We start from the raw sequence: 20,721 nt of genomic DNA on the forward strand, positions 1-20,721 counted from the left end.
TGGGAGGATATCTGGGGTGTAGAGGGGTCAGAGTGCTGGGGGATATCTGGGGTGTAGAGGATTCAGATTGCTGGGGGGATATTTGGGATGTAGAGGGGTCAGAGTTCTGGGGGGATATCTGGGATGTAGAGGGGTCAGAGTTCTGGGGGGATATCTGGGATGTAGAGTGCTCAGATTGCTGGGGGGATATCTGGGGTGTAGAGGGGTCAGAGTGCTTTGGGGATATCTGGGATGTAGAGGGGTCAGAGTTCTGTGGGGATATCTGGGATGTAGAGTGGTCAGATTGCTGGGGGGATATCTGGGGTGTAGAGGGGTCAGAGTGCTTTGGGGATATTTGGGATGTAGAGGGGTCAGAGTGCTGGCGGATATCTGGGATGTAGAGGGGTCAGAGTTCTGGGGGGATATCTGGGATGTAGAGTGCTCAGATTGCTGGGGGGATATCTGGGGTGTAGAGGGGTCAGAGTTCTGGGGGGATATCTGGGATGTAGAGTGGTCAGATTGCTGGGGGGATATCTGGGGTGTAGAGGGGTCAGAGTTCTGGGGGGATATCTGGGATGTAGAGTGGTCAGATTGCTGGGGGGATATCTGGGGTGTAGAGGGGTCAGAGTGCTTTGGGGATATCTGGGATGTAGAGGGGTCAGAGTGCTGGGGGATATCTGGGGTCTAGAATGGTCAGAGTGCTGGGGGGGGATATTTGGGGTGTAGAGGGATCAGAGTGCTGGTTGGATATATGTGGTGTAGAGGGGTCAGAGTGCTGGGGGGATATCTGAGGTGTAGAGGGATCAGAGTGCTGGGGGGTTATCTGGGATGTAGAGGGGTCAGAGTGCTGGGGGAATATCTGGGATGTAGAGGGGTCAGAGTGCTGGGGGGATATCTGGGATGTAGAGGGGTCAGAGTTCTGGGGGGATATCTGGGGTGTAGAGGGGTCAGAGTGCTGGGGGGTATCTGGGATGTAGAGGGGTCAGAGTGCTGGATGGATATCTGGGATGTAGACAGGTCAGAGTGCTGGGGGGATATCTGGGATGCAGAGAGGTCAGAGTTCTGGGGGGATATCTGAGGTGTAGAGGGGTCAGAGTGCTGGGGGGATATCTGGGGTGTAGAGGGATCAGAGTGCTGGGGGGTTATCTGGGGTGTAGAGGGGTCAGAGTGCTGGGGGGATATCTAGGGTATGAGGGGTCAGAGTGCTGGGGGGATCTCTGGGATGTAGAGGGGTCAGAGTTCTGGGGGGATAGCTGGGCTGTAGAGGGGTCAGATTGCTGGGGGGATATCTGGGGTGTAGAGGGGTCAGAGTGCTGGGGGCATATCTGGGATGTAGAGGGGTCAGAGTGCTGGGGGGATATCTGGGATGTAGAGGGGTCAGAGTTCTGGAGGGATAGCTGGGCTGTAGAGGGGTCAGATTGCTGGGGGGATATCTGGGGTGTAGAGGGGTCAGAGTGCTGGGGGGATATCTGGGATGTAGAGAGGTCAGAGTTCTGGGGGGATATCTGAGGTGTAGAGGGGTCAGAGTGCTGGGGGGATATCTGGGGTGTAGAGGGATCAGAGTGCTGGGGGGTTATCTGGGGTGTAGAGGGGTCAGAGTGCTGGGGGGTTATCTGGGGTGTAGAGGGGTCAGAGTGCTGGGGGGATATCTAGGGTATGAGGGGTCAGAGTGCTGGGGGATATCTGGGGTGTGAGGGGTCAGAGTGCTGGGGGGATCTCTGGGATGTAGAGGGGTCAGAGTTCTGGGGGGATAGCTGGCCTGTAGAGGGGTCAGATTGCTGGGGGGATATCTGGGGTGTAGAGGGGTCAGAGTGCTGGGGGGATATCTGGGATGTAGAGGGGTCAGAGTTCTGGAGGGATAGCTGGGCTGTAGAGGGGACAGATTGCTGGGGGGATATCTGGGGTGTAGAGGGGTCAGAGTGCTGGGGGGATATCTGGGATGTAGAGGGGTCAGAGTGCTTTGGGGGTATCTGGGAAGTAGAGGGGTCAGAGTGCTGGGGGGATATCTGGGGTGTAGAGGGATCAGAGTGCTGGTTGGATATCTGTGGTGTAGAGGGGTCAGAGTGCTGGGGGATATCTGGGGTGTAGAGGGATCAGAGTGCTGGGAGGATATCTGGGGTGTAGAGGGGTCAGAGTGCTGGCGGATATCTGGGATGTAGAGGGGTCAGAGTTCTGGGGGGATATCTGGGATGTAGAGTGCTCAGATTGCTGGGGGGATATCTGGGGTGTAGAGGGGTCAGAGTTCTGGGGGGATATCTGGGATGTAGAGTGGTCAGATTGCTGGGGGGATATCTGGGGTGTAGAGGGGTCAGAGTTCTGGGGGGATATCTGGGATGTAGAGTGGTCAGATTGCTGGGGGGATATCTGGGGTGTAGAGGGGTCAGAGTGCTTTGGGGATATCTGGGATGTAGAGGGGTCAGAGTGCTGGGGGATATCTGGGGTCTAGAATGGTCAGAGTGCTGGGGGGGGATATTTGGGGTGTAGAGGGATCAGAGTGCTGGTTGGATATATGTGGTGTAGAGGGGTCAGAGTGCTGGGGGGATATCTGAGGTGTAGAGGGATCAGAGTGCTGGGGGGTTATCTGGGATGTAGAGGGGTCAGAGTGCTGGGGGAATATCTGGGATGTAGAGGGGTCAGAGTGCTGGGGGGATATCTGGGATGTAGAGGGGTCAGAGTTCTGGGGGGATATCTGGGGTGTAGAGGGGTCAGAGTGCTGGGGGGTATCTGGGATGTAGACAGGTCAGAGTGCTGGGGGGATATCTGGGATGCAGAGAGGTCAGAGTTCTGGGGGGATATCTGAGGTGTAGAGGGGTCAGAGTGCTGGGGGGATATCTGGGGTGTAGAGGGATCAGAGTGCTGGGGGGTTATCTGGGGTGTAGAGTGGTCAGAGTGCTGGGGGGATATCTAGGGTATGAGGGGTCAGAGTGCTGGGGGGATCTCTGGGATGTAGAGGGGTCAGAGTTCTGGGGGGATAGCTGGGCTGTAGAGGGGTCAGATTGCTGGGGGGATATCTGGGGTGTAGAGGGGTCAGAGTGCTGGGGGCATATCTGGGATGTAGAGGGGTCAGAGTGCTGGGGGGATATCTGGGATGTAGAGGGGTCAGAGTTCTGGAGGGATAGCTGGGCTGTAGAGGGGTCAGATTGCTGGGGGGATATCTGGGGTGTAGAGGGGTCAGAGTGCTGGGGGGATATCTGGGATGTAGAGAGGTCAGAGTTCTGGGGGGATATCTGAGGTGTAGAGGGGTCAGAGTGCTGGGGGGATATCTGGGGTGTAGAGGGATCAGAGTGCTGGGGGGTTATCTGGGGTGTAGAGGGGTCAGAGTGCTGGGGGGTTATCTGGGGTGTAGAGGGGTCAGAGTGCTGGGGGGATATCTAGGGTATGAGGGGTCAGAGTGCTGGGGGATATCTGGGGTGTGAGGGGTCAGAGTGCTGGGGGGATCTCTGGGATGTAGAGGGGTCAGAGTTCTGGGGGGATAGCTGGCCTGTAGAGGGGTCAGATTGCTGGGGGGATATCTGGGGTGTAGAGGGGTCAGAGTGCTGGGAGGATATCTGGGATGTAGAGGGGTCAGAGTTCTGGAGGGATAGCTGGGCTGTAGAGGGGACAGATTGCTGGGGGGATATCTGGGGTGTAGAGGGGTCAGAGTGCTGGGGGGATATCTGGGATGTAGAGGGGTCAGAGTGCTTTGGGGGTATCTGGGAAGTAGAGGGGTCAGAGTGCTGGGGGGATATCTGGGGTGTAGAGGGATCAGAGTGCTGGTTGGATATCTGTGGTGTAGAGGGGTCAGAGTGCTGGGGGATATCTGGGGTGTAGAGGGATCAGAGTGCTGGGAGGATATCTGGGGTGTAGAGGGGTCAGAGTGCTGGAGGATATCTGGGGTGTGAGGGGTCAGAGTGCTGGAGAATAACTGGGGTGTGAGGGGTCAGAGGGCCGGGGGGATATCTGGGGTCAGAGTGCTTGGGGGATACCTAGGGTGTAGAGGGGGTTAGAGTGCTGGGGGATATCTGGGGTGTGAGGGGTCAGAGTGCTTGGGGGATATCTGGGAGGTAGAGGGGCCATAGTGCTGGTGAGGCATCAATCTAGCAGATAGATTATATGCACAGGACAGCTTTGTTACTTTATGTATGTAGTATTTTCCCACCGTTTCTTTGCTGTACAGAATGATTGTTCATGTAGCTTCCCCAAAAGGGGAAGCTCTTCTTGTCTGCCTCCTACCTACTGATGTCTGTTTACCTGCGCCGTCTCCATTGTAGGGGCCCCGGAGCATTACTTTGCCCAGGGGCCCATGATTCTATCAAGACGGCCCTGCACAAAAGGAGTTCCCAAATTGAGTGACATGTAGGAAAATTAATATTATAATCAACCCAGTAGATCTGTATTTAAAAACAGAAGTATATGTTTTATGACCAGCTTTGCATTATAGTTTCCAGTTTCCATATCGTCTCCTTTTTTATGCTAATCCGATAGCACGAAATGTGACACAAGACTGCAGAAAACAGAAGAGCAAAATAAGTTCATTTTTTAATTTTCCAGATATGTTGCTAATTGTGGGTTTTGTGGGTTATTGCGTATTGCCAGTAGTAGTAAAGTTTAACCCTTACTAGTTGAAAAGAAGGTAATTATAGAAATTATTGCTATAATGTGATATATACTTGATCCTTTTAGATTTTAACCACTTGACCTCCGGAAGATTTACCCCTTAAGGACCAGGCCATTTTTTGCAATACCCGCTCATGACCAGGCCATTTTTTGCAATACCCGCTCATGACCAGGCCATTTTTTGCGATACGGCACTGAGTTACATTAACCTGACAATTGCGTGGTTTTGTGACACTGTACCCAAAAAAAGAAAAATGTATGTCCTTTTTTTTCCACAAAAAGAGCTTTCTTTTGGTGGTATTTAATCACCTCTGTGTTTTTTAGTTTTCATTTTTTGCACTATAAACAAAAAAAGACCTGACAATTTTGAAAAAAAAAAATATTTTTTACTTCCTGCTATAAAACACATCCAATTTAAAAAATCGAATTTCTTCTTAAATTTAGGCCAATATATAGTCTGCTACATGTTTTTGGTAAAAAAAAAACTCATATTAAGTGTATATTGATTGGTTTGTGCAGAAGTTATAGCATCTACAAACTATGGGATCATTTTTTTTTTTTTTTAGTAGCAATGGCGGCGATCAGCGACTTATAGTGGAACTGTGATATTGCGGTGGACATTCTGACACTAACTGACACTTTTTGGCAACCAGTGACACTAATACAGTGATCAGTGCTAAAAAAATTGCACTGTCACTGTACTGGCTGGGAAGGGGTTAACTATGGCCTAACCAGGGGCGATCAAAGGGTTAACTGTGTGCCTAACCAGTGTTTTACTATACTGTATGTTATCCGGCACACAGCTGCCGCTCTGTTATAGTAAAACTGCTATAGGGCAGTTGGCAAGCAGTTAAAGTATAACTAAAGGCAAAACTTTTTTCTTAGCTTTGGATAGAGTAAACATGAATTTGAACACTTGTTAGGTGTTTGTTGCTGTCTGTGGCCCCGTTGGTGAATCTTCCTATGTCTATTTGTCCTGTATACCATTATCATTGAAAATGAAAGTAAAAGAAAATCCTAAATTTTGGGTTGGCCCCAGAAAAGTAATAGACAGGAAATTTTCCAATGGGGACACGAGTTCTGGTGACTTGGGGGCCTAAGGGATTCCCTTAATTTGCAGGGATTTCCTCCCACTTCCTGTTTTGGCTTTGGGAGGAAAGTGACAGTAAATCTCCACAACAGGATACATATGGAAAAAAACTGACACGGGTTATAGCCCTCCCTTACTCTATTCAAAATATATAAAAAAAATAAAAAATAAAAAAAAGTTTTGCCTATAGTTGTCTTTTTTTTTAATTCTTTTTATTGGGTTTCAAGTTTAGATACAAAACAGAGCCTATCGGGCATACCCAGGCTTGGTCCACATACATCACAATAAAAGAAACAGTATAAAAAATTAAATCTTAACAGTAGTGCTACTATTGGCACTAGAACAAAACTACACGCTCCAGTAACTTCTGAGATTGTTAGAGTATTGTAGGTATCAGCTATTCAGGGGTAGTTTTAAACCACATTTAATAGGATGGAAGTCACAATTATTAGAAATGTGGATTGGACATGTCCATCTGGTCCTTTGTAAGGTAATCCACTAATTAGGAGAATCAGGGTCAGTATTAGTAGACAGGTCCTCTACCCAAATGTCCCAAACCTTGTGGAATTTTTTAGGGCATCCTCTTACTAAATAGGTGGCCCTGTACAGTGGTAAATTTACATTAATTATTTTTTTCCACAAGCTTAGGGTTGGAGCAGATGGGGATTTCCATTGGAGAAGAATAATTTTCCTTGCGTAAAATAACAGTAATCCTATGAGCGTCCTGGAGGCTGAAGATGAACCAGGGTGTCCACCAAACCCAGCAAACAAACCTCCACTGTCCAGGGCACATGAATAGTGGTCACAGATTGTATGAGATTATCGCTTCCCAGAAAACTTGAATATTAGGGCATTGCCAAAATACGTGGATAAAGTCTGCTGAGTTTGCTGCACGCTGCCAACACTTGGCAGGAGCAGAGGGATATATTGTGTGTAAAGGTGCAGGTGTAAGGTAGATCCTATGTAGGAGTTTGTACTGAATCAACCTGTCCCTTGCAGAAACCAGCTGTAGAAAGGCACATTCCCATATTTCCTCCCAACCTTCATCATCCAAGCTAGGGATCTCCAGTGCCCATTAGGATTTAAGAGCTTCCAAACCCCGAGTGGACAAAGGGAGACATGGCCTATAGTTCTATTTTAAACCTGAACTCCAGGCGAACAGCTAAATACACAAGTGTAATACATTTATCAGTGCTGGTGTACCTTTGTGATTCTGTCTATACACTCCAAATATGTACACAGCTCTACCATACAGCACAGTCCTACCTGGCAGGCGAGGGGACCTGAACCTGATCTTTCTCTGGTGTAATTTCACTTACACTTACAGGTCTTCTCCCCATTCTCATCCTGTAAGTGGATAGAGAACGGAGAAGCAGAAAACTGATGAGCTCATTCCTTTGCTCTTTCATCTTATCAGCATACTTCTTGCGCTGCAGCATATCTGACTGGCTCATTGTGCTTCCTCACCCTCCTCATTTCTGAGCTCTGCTGTAAAGAGGCTGACAACAAGAAAAGCTTAGGTAGTTATACTGCTTGTATTTCTTAAAAATCACTAAGCCCGGGTTCACACCTATGCGAATTAGAGGTGCGTTTCCGCACCTCTAATTCGCATAGCAGGAGAATGTGACTGGCTCCCTATGGAGCCGGTTCACATATCTCCGGGGCGGCTGCGGTGCGCACCGCACAAAAACGCTGTGCGTCTTTGGCTGCGTTTCAGGGCCGAATTCAGGCATAGAATCGGCCCTGATTCGTCCCTGAAACGGTGAACAGGGACGCACAGCGCTCCTGTGCGGTGCGCAGCGTATTATGGTGTGAACCCGGGTATTCATTTAAGTATTTTATATCTGCCTAGATTTCAGCTTTAATGGAAAGCTAGGATGGAAATTTATAGCTTACATTACAGTTTTTCTGTTCACACTTATATGCACCTTTACATATTCTAAATAACATTTTTTTTTCATTAAAATAGCTGTATAAAATGTTAGTTACATTATGCATCTTTAATCTTTTATAATACTGTGCATTAACAGGTTTATGTAAATCTGATGGATTACCATGGAGTGACATCATAGACTATGAGTATACAAAGGAACATACCATTACAGATTTAGTCCTCCTAAAGTCGTTTCTTCTCTCTGGCATGACAGTGACTCTTATAGAGGAAAAGGTAATCACATTTTACATGTCTTGTAAGCAAAAATAATACAACATATTGCCGTCAAGCTGTCTCCCATACTTTCACAGCAAAGTGGTACATAGGACCCTAAAACATGTGGTTGCTGTATAACGCAGAACTGTAAACTGTGATGATGTAAATGAATGTAGAATGTAAAGTACGTATGTTTTTCTGAACTGACGAGACCAATCTTTAATCTCTTAGATCTTGTCTTGGCCACCGGATGCTGACCAGGGTGCAGCTATACCTAAGTTTGACAAAAAAGCAGGTGGGAAAGACAAGGAAAAAGACAAAGCCAGAAGTAGCTCCAGGGTGAGTTTAAAGGAACAGGTTGCAAAAAAAATGGACAAATTTGTTTAGAATTGGTTCTTAGGGCTAATACATGGATCTACTACTCCTCTAGCAGAATTGAGAGAATATTTTGGCCATACACTGATCCAAATTCTCCCAGTTCAGCAGGGAACAGGCAAATTTTGATCAATGTGTGTCAGTCCCCACTGAAAAGTCGATTGCTTAATTGACTTTATTCAAAGGGATATGGTGGAATATTTTGCTTGATGCAGTTGTGGGCAATTTGCTGCAGATGCTGATCAGTGTTCTGACAGCAGTGAGCACAGCAGTCAGGATAGAGGGTCCTGGTGGAGAGGATTGTTCATTCCACCTGGTTTTAGGTGAATGGGGGAATCGTCTTTTTCTTTTTGCGTTTTTGATTTTTGTTTTGTTTTTTGGAGCTGGACTGCTGACCCACTGGCTGAATGAAAAAAAACAAAAACTAAAAGCGTATGGCCAGCTTTAATGTAAATTTTGCAATTCGAAGTTTAAGCACAAGAGCCTACTTCTAGGGTTGTGCAAAGGAATTATCAAGTTGCTATACTGTAATTGAATTGTGATATACCACAGATACAATAACATGGACCAGATTCTTCATGCTGGTCGTGTGGTATCAGGATGGTATGCTGGTTACAGATGGCAGCTTTAGTCTATCCACTGGACCCCTGGAAGATTTTACCACTGCGCTACTTTAACCACCTCAATACAGGGCACTTTTACCCCCTTCCTGCCCAAGCCATTTTTCAGTTTTCAGCGCTGTCGCACTTTGAATGTCAATTGCGCGGTCATGTTACACTGCACCCTAATGAAATTTTTATCATATTTCCCCACAAATAGAGCTTTCTTTTGGTGGTATTTGATCACCTCTGCGGTTTTTATTTATTGCGCTATAAACAAAAGAAGAGGGACATTTTTGAAAAAACACAATATTTTTTACTTTTTGCTATAATAAATATCCATTTTTTTTTTTTAAACAAATTTTTTCCTCAGTTTAGGCCAATATGTATTCTTCTACATATTTTTAGTAAAAAAAAATCACGATAAGCGTATATTGATTGGTTTGCGCAAAAGTTATAGTGTCTACAAAATAGGGGATAGTTTTATAGCATTTTTATTTATTTATTTATTTTTTACTAGTAATGGTGGCGATCTGCGGTTTTTATTGTGACTGCGATATTGAGGCGGACATATCGGACACTTTTGACACATTTTTGGGACCATTCACATTTATACAGCGATCCGTGCTATAAAAATGCATTGATTACTGTGTAAATGTGACTGGCGGGGAAGGGGTTAACACTAGGGGGCGATCGAGGGGTTAATGTGTGTCCTAGGGAGGTGATTCTAACTGTGGGGGGAGGAGACTGACTGGGGGAGGTGACCGATCGGTGTCCCTATGTACAAGGGACACACCATCGGTCTCCTCTCCTCTCTGACAGGATGTGGATCTGTGTTTACATACACAGATCCACGGTCCTGCTCTGTTACCCGGCAATCGCGGGTGCCCGGCGGACATCGCGGCCGCTGGGCACGCGCACCGGGTCCCGAGCAACGCAGCGGGCACACGCCCCCTAGTGGCTCGGGAGGGCGATCACGTCATATGACGTCTGCCCAGAACAACAGCTGCCTCGTCCCGCCGTCATATGACGGTGGGCGGTACCTAATTTCACGCTCATGCAACGCTGTGCATAAACACAATTTGTATCATTTTTTTTTCACACAAATAGAGCTTTCTTTTGGTGGTATTTGATCACGCTGGGTTTTTAAAAAAAATTTTCCGATATAAATTTAAAAAAATGCCAATTTTGAAAAATAAAAAACATTTTTGTTTACTTTTTGCTATAAAACATATCCATTAAAAACAAAATCTGATTTCTTCATAAATTTTGGCCAAAATGTATTCTGCTACATGTCTTTGATAAAAGAAAAATCCCAATAAAGTGTATATTGATTGGTTTGTCTGACAGTTGTCTGACAGTTATAGCGTCTACGAACTATGGGATATACTGTATACTATAATGTTTATGTTATTTTTTTTTACACTACTAATAGCGGTGATCAGGGACTTATAATGGGACTGCGATAGTGCGGCGGAAATCTGACACTAACTGACGTTGGCGGAAACTAACTAACTGCCACTGACATCACCAGTGACAATAATACAGTGATCAGTGCTAATAATATGCACTGTCACTGTGCTAATGACACTGGGTGAGAAGAGGTTAACATCTAGAGCGATCAAAGGGTTAAATGTGTGCCTAACAATGTGTAATGTGTGTGATATGTGTTGCTTTTACTAAGGATCTTGTTTTTTTTCCCCTGCTTAGCCCACAAATAGAGCTTTCTTTTGGTGGTATTTGATTACCTCTGCGGTTTTTATTTTTTGCGCAACAAATAAAAAAAGACCGAAAATTTCGAAAAAAAAAAAAAGTTTTTCTTTGTTTCTGTTAATTTTTTGTAAATAAGTATGTTTTCTTCTTCAATGATGGGCACTGATATGGCTGCACTGACGGGCACTGATACGGCGGCACTGATGGGCACCGATGAGGTGGCACCAATGAGGTGGCACTGACGGGCACTGATAGGCGGCACTGATGGGCACTGATAGGTGGCACTGATGGGCACTGATAGGTGGCACTGGTATGCGGCACTGATGGGCACTCATAGGTGGCACCGATGGGCACTCATAGGCGGCACTGATGGGCACTCGTAGGTGGCATTGATTGGTACATATGGGTGGCACTGATGGGTACTTATGGGTGGCACTGATGGGTGGCACTGATGGGCACAGACAGGTGGCACTGATGGGCAATGACAGGTGGCACTGAACACACTGATTGGTGGTACTGATAAAACATTTTGGGGGCATTGCTGGGCAGATCTGGAACATAATGGTGCCAATCAGTGCCCATTTGTGGGCACTGATTGGCACAGATTGGGCACATTGGGCACATGTGGATGGCCATGGGGTACATACCTGGCCATCCACATGTTGCCCCTTCCCTGGTGGTCCTAGTGGCGATCCCTGGTGGTCCAGTGTGGTGATCTGAGGGGGGGCTGCACTAATAAACAATCAGTGCAGACCCCCCCGTCAGGAGAGCCGCCGATCGGCTCTCCTCTACTCGCGTCTGTCAGACAAGAGTGAGGAAAAGCCGAACAAACGGCTTTTCCTATTGACAGCGTGATCAGCCGTGACACGGCTGATCACGTGGTAAAGAGCCTCCGCCGGAGGCTCTTTACCAAGATCGGTGGAGCGATGTGTCAGGCTGACACACCGCTCCACCGATCGCCGCGATGCGCGCCCCCGCGGGCGCGTGGCGGCATGTTATCCTGCTGGACGTCATATGATGCCCAGTCAGGATAACTGAACCACCGCCCGGCCGTCATCTGCTATGGGCCAGGCGGGAAGTGGTTAAAGGGGTTGTAAAGGTTCGTGTTTTTTCACCTTAATGCATCCTATGCTTTAAGGTGAAAAAACAACTGTCAGTGACCAGCCCCCCAGCCCCCCCGTTTTACTTACCCGAACCCTTGAACTTGTCCCACGGGGACGCGCTGTCTCTCTGCTAGGGGGTTCTCGGCTGTTGATTGGATAGATTGATAGCAGCGCAGCCATTGGCTCCCGCTTCTGTCAATCAAATCCAATGACACGGCCGCCGGGGGCAGGGCCGAGTCCTGCATTCAGTGTCTATGGACGCCGAATGTTGGACTCGGGAGCACACCCGCAAGGTAACCCCCGGGAGACAGCTTCTCCTAGGGGTTATCTGATGTGGGGAGGAGCCGACAGAGCCGCCGAGGGACCCCAGAAGACGAGGATCGGGGCCACTCTGCAAAACGAGCTGCACAGTGGAGGTAAGTATGATATGTTTTTTATTTAAAAAAAAAAAAAAACATGACCCTTTAGTGTCACTTTAACATCCTATACTGCAATCCCCCAAATGTTCATCAATATCTGGAGTATACAACAGCAAATAGAAGCATCTATCAAAGCATACTCACTTGGCTGAAAAAATTGTGTTATCAATCTGCTCTCAGTGGTTCAAAAGTTGTGTAACTATAAATGTTTACACAACTTTTCATGTTTTCTTCTTAAACTCTATTAACCAACATTTTTATTCTATGTTTATTGAAATATTAATACCCATTAGTTGTACTTAATTGGTTGTTGTTGAACATTTGTTTTACCTGGTACATTGCTACAATCTCAGACTGGTCTTACTGGTAGAAAAAAAAAGTACCTCCTAATATCTTAGCCTATGCTCATTGTATACCTGAGGGTTTTTGGGGTGGGCAGGTGAGCAAATCTATATATAAAGTACATCTAATGTGTTTTATACCAGGGAAGTAAAGCTGGCTCAAAGAGTAAGAAGAAGAAAGAAAACCTAGATGATCTCCGCCATGATCCCCCAGTGGTTCGCACTCTTGGATCTGTTGTTATGCCCTTGGAAAGCCTTGTTTCTGGGGAGAGTCAAACATACCATGTGTGTAACTTTGGGATTTTAATAACAGATACAGAGCAGCATTGCAATGACAAGGTAATGTAAATCAAATATGAGTGTATCTGAAAAGTAAACAAAGTTGGAAAACAAGCCATTCACACTATATACAGTAACAATGCAAAGAGATGGGAAAATAAAACCATACACCCTAGGTAAACCATACACCCTAGGTATATAGAAGAGCAGCAAATACGGTAGGTACAGAGAAGGATTTTGTCAGTAAATACTAGCCATGCACACAAATTACATTGTGATGTGATGAAATTCCTAAAAAGTCCTAGTGCATTCGCAGATGGTAAAGGTCATATCCTCTAAAGAAAGATGTCAACAGTCTGAATACACTAGAGCCTCCACGTCCACTTACAATGCTGACATATGGTCAATCATTTGTGTGTGTGTGGGCATACACTGATCAGCCATAACATTATGACCACCCACCTAATATTGAGTATGACCCTCTTTTTCTAAAACAGCCCTGAGCCCTTGAGGCATGGACACCAAAGTAACATCCACATGACTGGCAGGACCCAAGGTTTCCCAGCAGAACATTGCCTCTGCCAACTTGCCCTCTTATACCGCATCCCGGTGCTATCTCTTCCCCAGTTAAGTGATGCACTTGGCCATCCACAAGATGTAAAAGAAACCGTAATTCATCAGACCAGGCCACCTTCTTCCATTGCTCTGTAGTCCAGTTCTGATGTTCATGTGACCATTGTAGAAGCTTTTGGCTGTGGACACAGGTCACCATACACAACAAACCACGATGCCCAATTTTTTCTGCTTTCACTACATCAAATTCATGGATAACATGTTCACTTTCTGCCTAATATATCCCACCAATTTTCAGATGCCATTGTAACGAGATATAGTACCTTTACCTGTCAGTGGTCATAATGTTATGGCTGATCGGTGTATGCTTTCACTACTTAAAGTGGTGTTCCGGCCGAAATTATACCTTTTAAATAAAAATACCCCTAGAATACACAAGCTTAATGTATTCTAGTAAAGTTAGTCTGTAAACTAAGATCTGTTTTGTTAGTTTATAGCAGTAGTTTGTTATTTTATAAACTTACAGAAGGCCGTGGCCATCTTAAGTGTGGGCATCTGAAGCCAGACTGTATTTCTTCCTGGATCTCATCCTTGTAGATATCGCACATGCTCAGTGCAGCACAAGCAGTGTAATAGGTTTCAGGTCAGGTTTCCATAGCAACAGCAGTGTCAGAGGAAGTTGCCGCCCCTTCCCAGAAGGCATTGCAAACAGGAAATGATGCGATGTGCCACGGCCAGGGAGGAGGAAGTGAAAAATGAATACGGCAGGTATACACTAGGTGCTGAGAAAAAAAAAAAAAAATATATCCAATTCGTTTACAGTGCACAGTTTAGTGAGGGATGTTTAAAGAGATCCAACCACATTCTCACTAACCCTAAACTACACTTGCGCTTCATATTTATTGATCTCTCCTTTGCCTAAATTAAACTGGGACTTTACAAGTGTGCTCAGCTCCATATTCTTGAAGGTGGAACTTTCAGATACTAAAGTCACGTTTAAAGTATCTTTATTTGTTTGTCTATGTATAATTATAATAATAATAATAATAATAATAATAAATACATATTAGTAGTAGTATTTATTATTACTATTAATGAAAAAAAAATAAATTAAAAAAATCTGTCCTAGGCCTCAAAAGCCTAAAAATATAATATAATATAATATAATATAATATAATATAATATATAATATAATATAATATAATATAATATAATATAATATAATATAATAACTCAGCCTGTTTGAGGGGCAGTATCTAGACCAGGAGTGGGCAATTCATTTTCTCAAGGGGCCACATGAGAAGCTGAGACTGTTGTGGAGGGACATACTTAATTCTGCTCAATAATAGTTTTGGACCTAGGAAGGTCCGTAAGTACATATAGAAAACAAACACCTGGTGCTAGGAATAATGGGTACAACTGCTCAAATAGATTGAAATAGATTTCTTTCTGACAGGCAGTCAGTAGTGAGGCTGTTCACATGCTGCAGCATTTTTAACTCAGTATGCGGAGTTTGACAAGCAGCACCACTTGTCAAACTCACCCTTATGCCCTGTACACACGGTCGGACATTGATCGGACATTCCGACAACAAAATCTATGGATTTTTTCTGACGGATGTTTGCTCAAACTTGTCTTGCATACACACGGTCACACAAAGTTGTCGGAAAATCCGATTGTTCTGAACGCGGTGACGTAAAAAAACACGTACGTCGGGACTATAAACAGGGCAGTAGCCAATAGCTTTCGTCTCTTAATTTATTCTGAGCATGCGTGGCACTTTGTGCGTCGGATTTGTGTACACACGATCGGAATTTCCGACAACGGATTTTGTTGTCGTAAAATTTTATAGCAAGCTCTCAAACTTTGTGTGTCGGAAATTTCCAATGGAAAATGTTTGATAGAGCCTACACACGGTCGGAATTTCCGACAACAAGGTCCTATCACACATTTTCCGTCGAAAAATCCGACTGTGTGTACAGGGCAATAGAGTTCAACAAGGAAACTGACGGGCTCAGACAGGCATGCTGACAGTGGAGGCACCATGGGTCAGACAGGGACAGCCAAAGGGCGAAATGTGTTCCTGGGGCCACAGTTTGCACAACTGATCTAGGCCTCACAGCCAGAATTTAAGAAAAATGCTTCTGGACTCTAGTGATAAATTTACCTGGCCATGAAAGTGAAATATGACATCTCATCCTCTGGTGAACTTCTCAGACCAATAACTGCATGTAAGATGATCAGATTTTATTTACAACCCTAAGTACTGGTACACACTGATGCAGCGTGGGATACAACACCCCAAAAACAGGTTTCAGTGTGATTGGCTGAACTACCCATGCAATCCAATTCCAGTGGAGGAAAAAAAAAGGCGCATGCACCTTTTTCGTGCAGGTGTGGTGCGATTTGAGCCTTCGAAAATGAATGGGCTCAAATCGCATGCATTGAAAAGAATCACATGTGATTTGAACAGAAATGAGGTGTGATTCCTGTCTGAATCACATGCAGTTTCCTGCACGGCATCAGTTAGAGAAACCAAGACTGGCATAGAGTCACCAGGTAGTCGTCGCTAAATGCTTAGTACAATTACAGACCTTTTAATTCAATCTTATTTTATTGAGATAGAAAAATTGTACAGTATATGTAAATATATGTCATTGAATATCACATAAACAGAGATATACATCCTTGTAACACTGGTGTCATACCGTCTCTTGGTTTAGATAATTTGTGAGCTTCAATTGATTTAGTGTAGTATATAAGCCTGTATACCTACAGCGTCTAACCTGGCTTATTAAGGGTAGGTGAGCACCACTATCTACTCAATGAGTGGAGCCCAATCATTACAAGTAGGCTAGAGCTTTTGTTTTCTCTGAGGGGGAAGCTCTGTGTGTGACACCGTTCCGGTCTGATGAGACTAGAGATTGTGATTTAGATGATTGGGTAACACTGCAACATTTAAAGGGAAAGGAGAAAAAGAGAGAGAGTGGGGATAGAGGGGTCAAGGCAGTAAGGAATGTAGAAATTAATAGAGAGACATTCCACTCTGGCTACACAGGTTCATCGGTGGAGTCCTATGTGGCCCATGGAATAAATTCTGAGGAGTAGCGAAACATAGACGACAAGGTCCAGGTCTTGGAGAATTGCTCCTCTTTACCCGTTTCCTGCGACAACCTTCGTTCCAATCTATTGATTTGGTCCACTTCAATTGCCCAATCCCCCAGGGAAGGCATGCTCGTCGACTTCCAATTACAGATCTTTTAAACTTACAGACTAAACCAACATATATTCCACAGGGTCATTTTATCTTGATATTTTTGAATCAGGTTTTGCTTTCAAACCGTATATCTGCCTTATCTGGTACTCTGCATAATAGTCTAGTCTGATACCCAGTCTTCAATACAATATGTGGGACATTTCATTCTATGTAAGAGTCCTGAAATCATACAATGGGCTCAATTCACTAAGCAGTATTTACTGCTTTAAGATCAGCAGTAAAATAGCTCATAGCATTTATCAAAATCTTTTGCCAATAAACCAAAAAACGCTACTAAAATACCACATACACATTTCTTGAAGTGATATGGTATTCTAGTATTGAAAACATATTTAATGTATTTAAATGAGGTATTTAAATGCTATCAGTGTACTTTACAACCAGGGGATAGCTGGTTGTTAAGGAGCCGCCACCTGCCGGCGTCCTTAACAACTAGTGAATAGCTGTTTGTTTAAGGGGTAGGCACCCGCCGAGTCCTTAACAACCATGACTCATCTGCTGTCAGCGGGGTTCCCCATGGCCAGACCCATATCCGAGCATGCAACCTGGCAGGCCAGGATAGGAGATCCTCCCTCCTGAACCATACCAGGCTACATGGGGGTGCTTTGGGGGATGCGTGTGGCCTGGTGGTGTTTGGTGGGAGGGGCACTCATTCATCCCCCCACCCCTTCCCGGTCTGCCAGGTTGTAAAATACCACATACACATTTCTTGAAGTGATATGGTATTCTAGTATTGAAAACATATTTAAGGTATTTAAATGAGGTATTTAAATGCTATCAGTGTACTTTACAACCAGGGGATAGCTGGTTGTTAAGGAGCCGCCACCTGCCGGCGTCCTTAACAACTAGTGAATAGCTGTTTGTTTAAGGGGTCGGCACCCGCCGAGTCCTTAACAACCATGACTCATCTGCTGTCAGCGGGGTTCCCCATGGCCAGACCCATATCCGAGCATGCAACCTGGCAGGCCAGGATAGGAGATCCTCCCTCCTGAACCATACCAGGCTACATGGGGGTGCTTTGGGGGATGCGTGTGGCCTGGTGGTGTTTGGTGGGAGGGGCACTCATTCATCCCCCCACCCCTTCCCGGTCTGCCAGGTTGTATGTGGCCCTCCTCAAAATCCATACCAGACCCGAATGGTCTTTTTTTGCAAAAAAAAATTTATACCGCCTTTTCTTTTTATGCTGGCTCTTCTTCCACTGACAGCAGATGTATCATGGTTGTTAAGGACGTAGCGGATACCAACTCCTTAACAACCAAGTATTCAATTGTTGTTCAGGATGCTGGCACCTGCCAGCTCCTTGACAACCAGCTGAAATGAAATATATTCTTTAACTATTGCATGCTTGGACCGCTACTTGCAGTATTTAACGCATGCATTTATTAATTTATTTCCTTTAGTGAATTGACTGTATCATGTGGTATTTAACAAGTGATTTTGCTTTTTGAGGTAAATACCGCATAAAGAAATGGCAAATCTATATTTTCAGTATTGCGTGCGATATTTGGCAAAAAAGTGAAATGTGACCCAAATACCGCATGCAATATCCTTTAGTAAATTGAGCCCAGTATTTCCTGATAAGGTCCCTTTGCCTTTTTATCCCTTTATTATATCATGTTGTGCAACAAATAGAAATGCACTTTAAAGCCCAACTTCAGCTAACACAAACTTTTCTTTTCAGCTTTGTCCAATTAAGTTTGGCTTGACTATTTGCTATGTATGTTGCTGTAGTGGCTTATGTTTCTTTACCAGCAATAAATTGAAATGGTAATATGTTCTGTTTCAGGCTCCTCATGATGGTAAAAAACACAAAGAACAAAAGCTAAAAAGTGGACTGGAAAGCACAGAAACTCATAAAACACCTCGCTCATCTGGTATTTTTAAATATCTAGTATTTTTGTAGGATTAAATTCCAAAGAGAAAAAAAAGACAGGAATATTTATGATATGCAGTATTCAACGCCAACACATATATATAAACATTCAATTTTTTAATGTCTCAAAAAAAATAAAAATTCTGACATTCATAATTTATCTTAAATAGACCATAGAACAAAGGTCAATAACAGTCTCATAATTACATGCCATACATGTGCTGATTTTCATCAAACACGTTTCCTGGAACAAAATCTTTTTTTTTTTAACTGAGAACACATACTCAGTTCAAACAGAGAAGATACTTTTATGAAAAAAGCAAATATAATATATTATAATATATATTGTATAATAATATTAAACCAAAGGTCTCCAAACTGCGGACCGGGTGCTGAATGTGGCCCTTTGCTTGCCTTTATCTGGTCCTTGAAGCATATCCCTCCCATTGATATGAGACACTATTCTGCCAACTGACATCAACAGTGGGGCACCATTTCTTCCACTGACACCAACAGTGGGGCACCATTCCTCCCAGTGATACCAACAATGGGGCACTATTCCTCCCAATGATACCAACAATGGGGCACTATTCCTCCCAATGATACCAACAATGGGGCACTATTCCTCCCACTAATACCAAATGTGGCAATGTTTACTTCCATTGATGATAGGAAAATTTCTACTTCTGCTGGCCACAGTTCTGGCCCCCTAAAAGTCTGAAGGGCAATAAACTGGCCCTTTGTTTCAAAAGTTTGGAGACCCCTGCTCTAAACTATATGGTACTTGGACAAACTTGATGTAAATGATTCTCATTTGTTATTTGAATGTATTTAATGCTCTGTGAATGTGATGCTTATTATGTAGGCAATGCAAAAAAAAAGACATAGATGGACATATGATCATGTTCATGATGTATTATGCCGTGTACACACGGGCAGACTTTTCGACTGGACTGGTCCGACGGGACGAATCTGTCGGACAATCCGACCGTGTGTGGGCTTCATCGGACCTGCAGCGGACTTTTTCGGCAGAAATCAGACGGACTTTAGATTTGAAACATGTTTCAAATCTTTCCAACGGACTCGAGTACAGTCAAAAAATCCGCTCGTCTGTATGCTAGTCTGACGGACGAAAACCGACGCTAGGGCAGCTATTGGCTACTGGCTATCAACTTCCTTATTTTAGTCCGATTGTACGTCATCACGTACGAATCCGTCGGACTTTGGTGTGATCGTGTGTAGGCATGTCCATTCGTTCGAAAGTCTGTCGGAAGTCCGTCGAAAGTCTGTCGGAAAGACTGTCGGACCTTTGATGCTGAAAAGTCTGCCCGTGTGTACACGGCATTAGATGGAGATTTAGATTCCCCAGTGATGTGTCCTTGTCCTTATAATCATGCATATGCTTTATCCAAAGCTAAATTTTTGCATCAGTCTATAATGATAGTCCAAAAAGTGGTGAATATCTTGGTAGGTTGTTGGTAATCAGTGCCTTCATATGGGGGCACTCATCAAAGAGGAAGAGCGGGGAGCACCAGTGGGGGACCCCAGAAGAGGAGGATCATGGCTGCTCTGTGCAAAACCATTGCACAAAGCAGGGGAGTATACCATGGTTATTATTAAAAAAAAATTAGGATTCAGAGTTCCTTTGAATAGCGTTTTAGCTTTGTGGTGCTCAGATGCAATGTGGTTCCACTTTAACCCAATTTCTATTTTCTTTAAAGTAAGATTCATTAGCCTGCTTAGCTTTGTTAGTTGAGCCCATCTATTTAGCTGGAATGGCTAATACAATTCTTTATATCGCACATGTTTTTAAAAAACACTATTGCAATTTATTTTATGTTGTTTATATATTTTCCCATATCATTTTGCAGAAAATGCTTAGGGCCCATTTACACTGTGCTGTTCTTGTGCATTGCATTAATGCAAATGGTTAGCCACTGCATTGCCCTGCAGGTGATTATTCTTGTATCCAGTTGTGTTTCGCATTGATTACGAGTTATAAATATCTCAGAAAACACATCCATGGAGGACCAATCTTTTTTTTTTTCCAGCAAAAGAAAAACATAAAGATTCTACAATAAAATCAACAGAAGATGAGCCCCAATCTGCACCGATACCTGTGACAGCAGAGATTACCGTCAGTTTCCTGCACTAAGGTTATACATCATCCAAGAGTGCTGTTACTGTGACAATAAGGAGACTTTGTCCTGATTGTCCTTTTGGTGTCAAACTTGTATTTGAACTTTACTTTCTATTTGGATTGTACAAACATGTGATAGACACATGCCATAGTCTAAGTGCCATAGTAAATATTGCTACCAATAAAATACCTTATAGTGAATTGGACTGTACAAA

The 20,721-nt window shown here is 44.3% G+C and overlaps 1 protein-coding gene across 1 annotated transcript in view; it reads left to right on the forward strand.

Annotated features, from left to right (window-relative positions):
• Window positions 1-20,721, forward strand: part of LRRC43 (leucine rich repeat containing 43) — a 65,180-nt gene extending 44,459 nt beyond the window's left edge. The window contains exons 8-12 of the mRNA XM_073626871.1: window positions 7,696-7,832; window positions 8,046-8,153; window positions 12,509-12,703; window positions 18,280-18,367; window positions 20,418-20,721. Of these exons, the coding sequence (XP_073482972.1) occupies window positions 7,696-7,832; window positions 8,046-8,153; window positions 12,509-12,703; window positions 18,280-18,367; window positions 20,418-20,521 (632 nt within the window). The 3' untranslated portion in view covers window positions 20,522-20,721. The remainder of the gene's footprint in view (window positions 1-7,695; window positions 7,833-8,045; window positions 8,154-12,508; window positions 12,704-18,279; window positions 18,368-20,417) is intronic.

The sequence above is a fragment of the Aquarana catesbeiana genome, linkage group LG01 (genome assembly GCF_042186555.1).
Source record: "Aquarana catesbeiana isolate 2022-GZ linkage group LG01, ASM4218655v1, whole genome shotgun sequence".
Classification (NCBI taxonomy): Eukaryota; Metazoa; Chordata; class Amphibia; order Anura; family Ranidae; genus Aquarana; species Aquarana catesbeiana.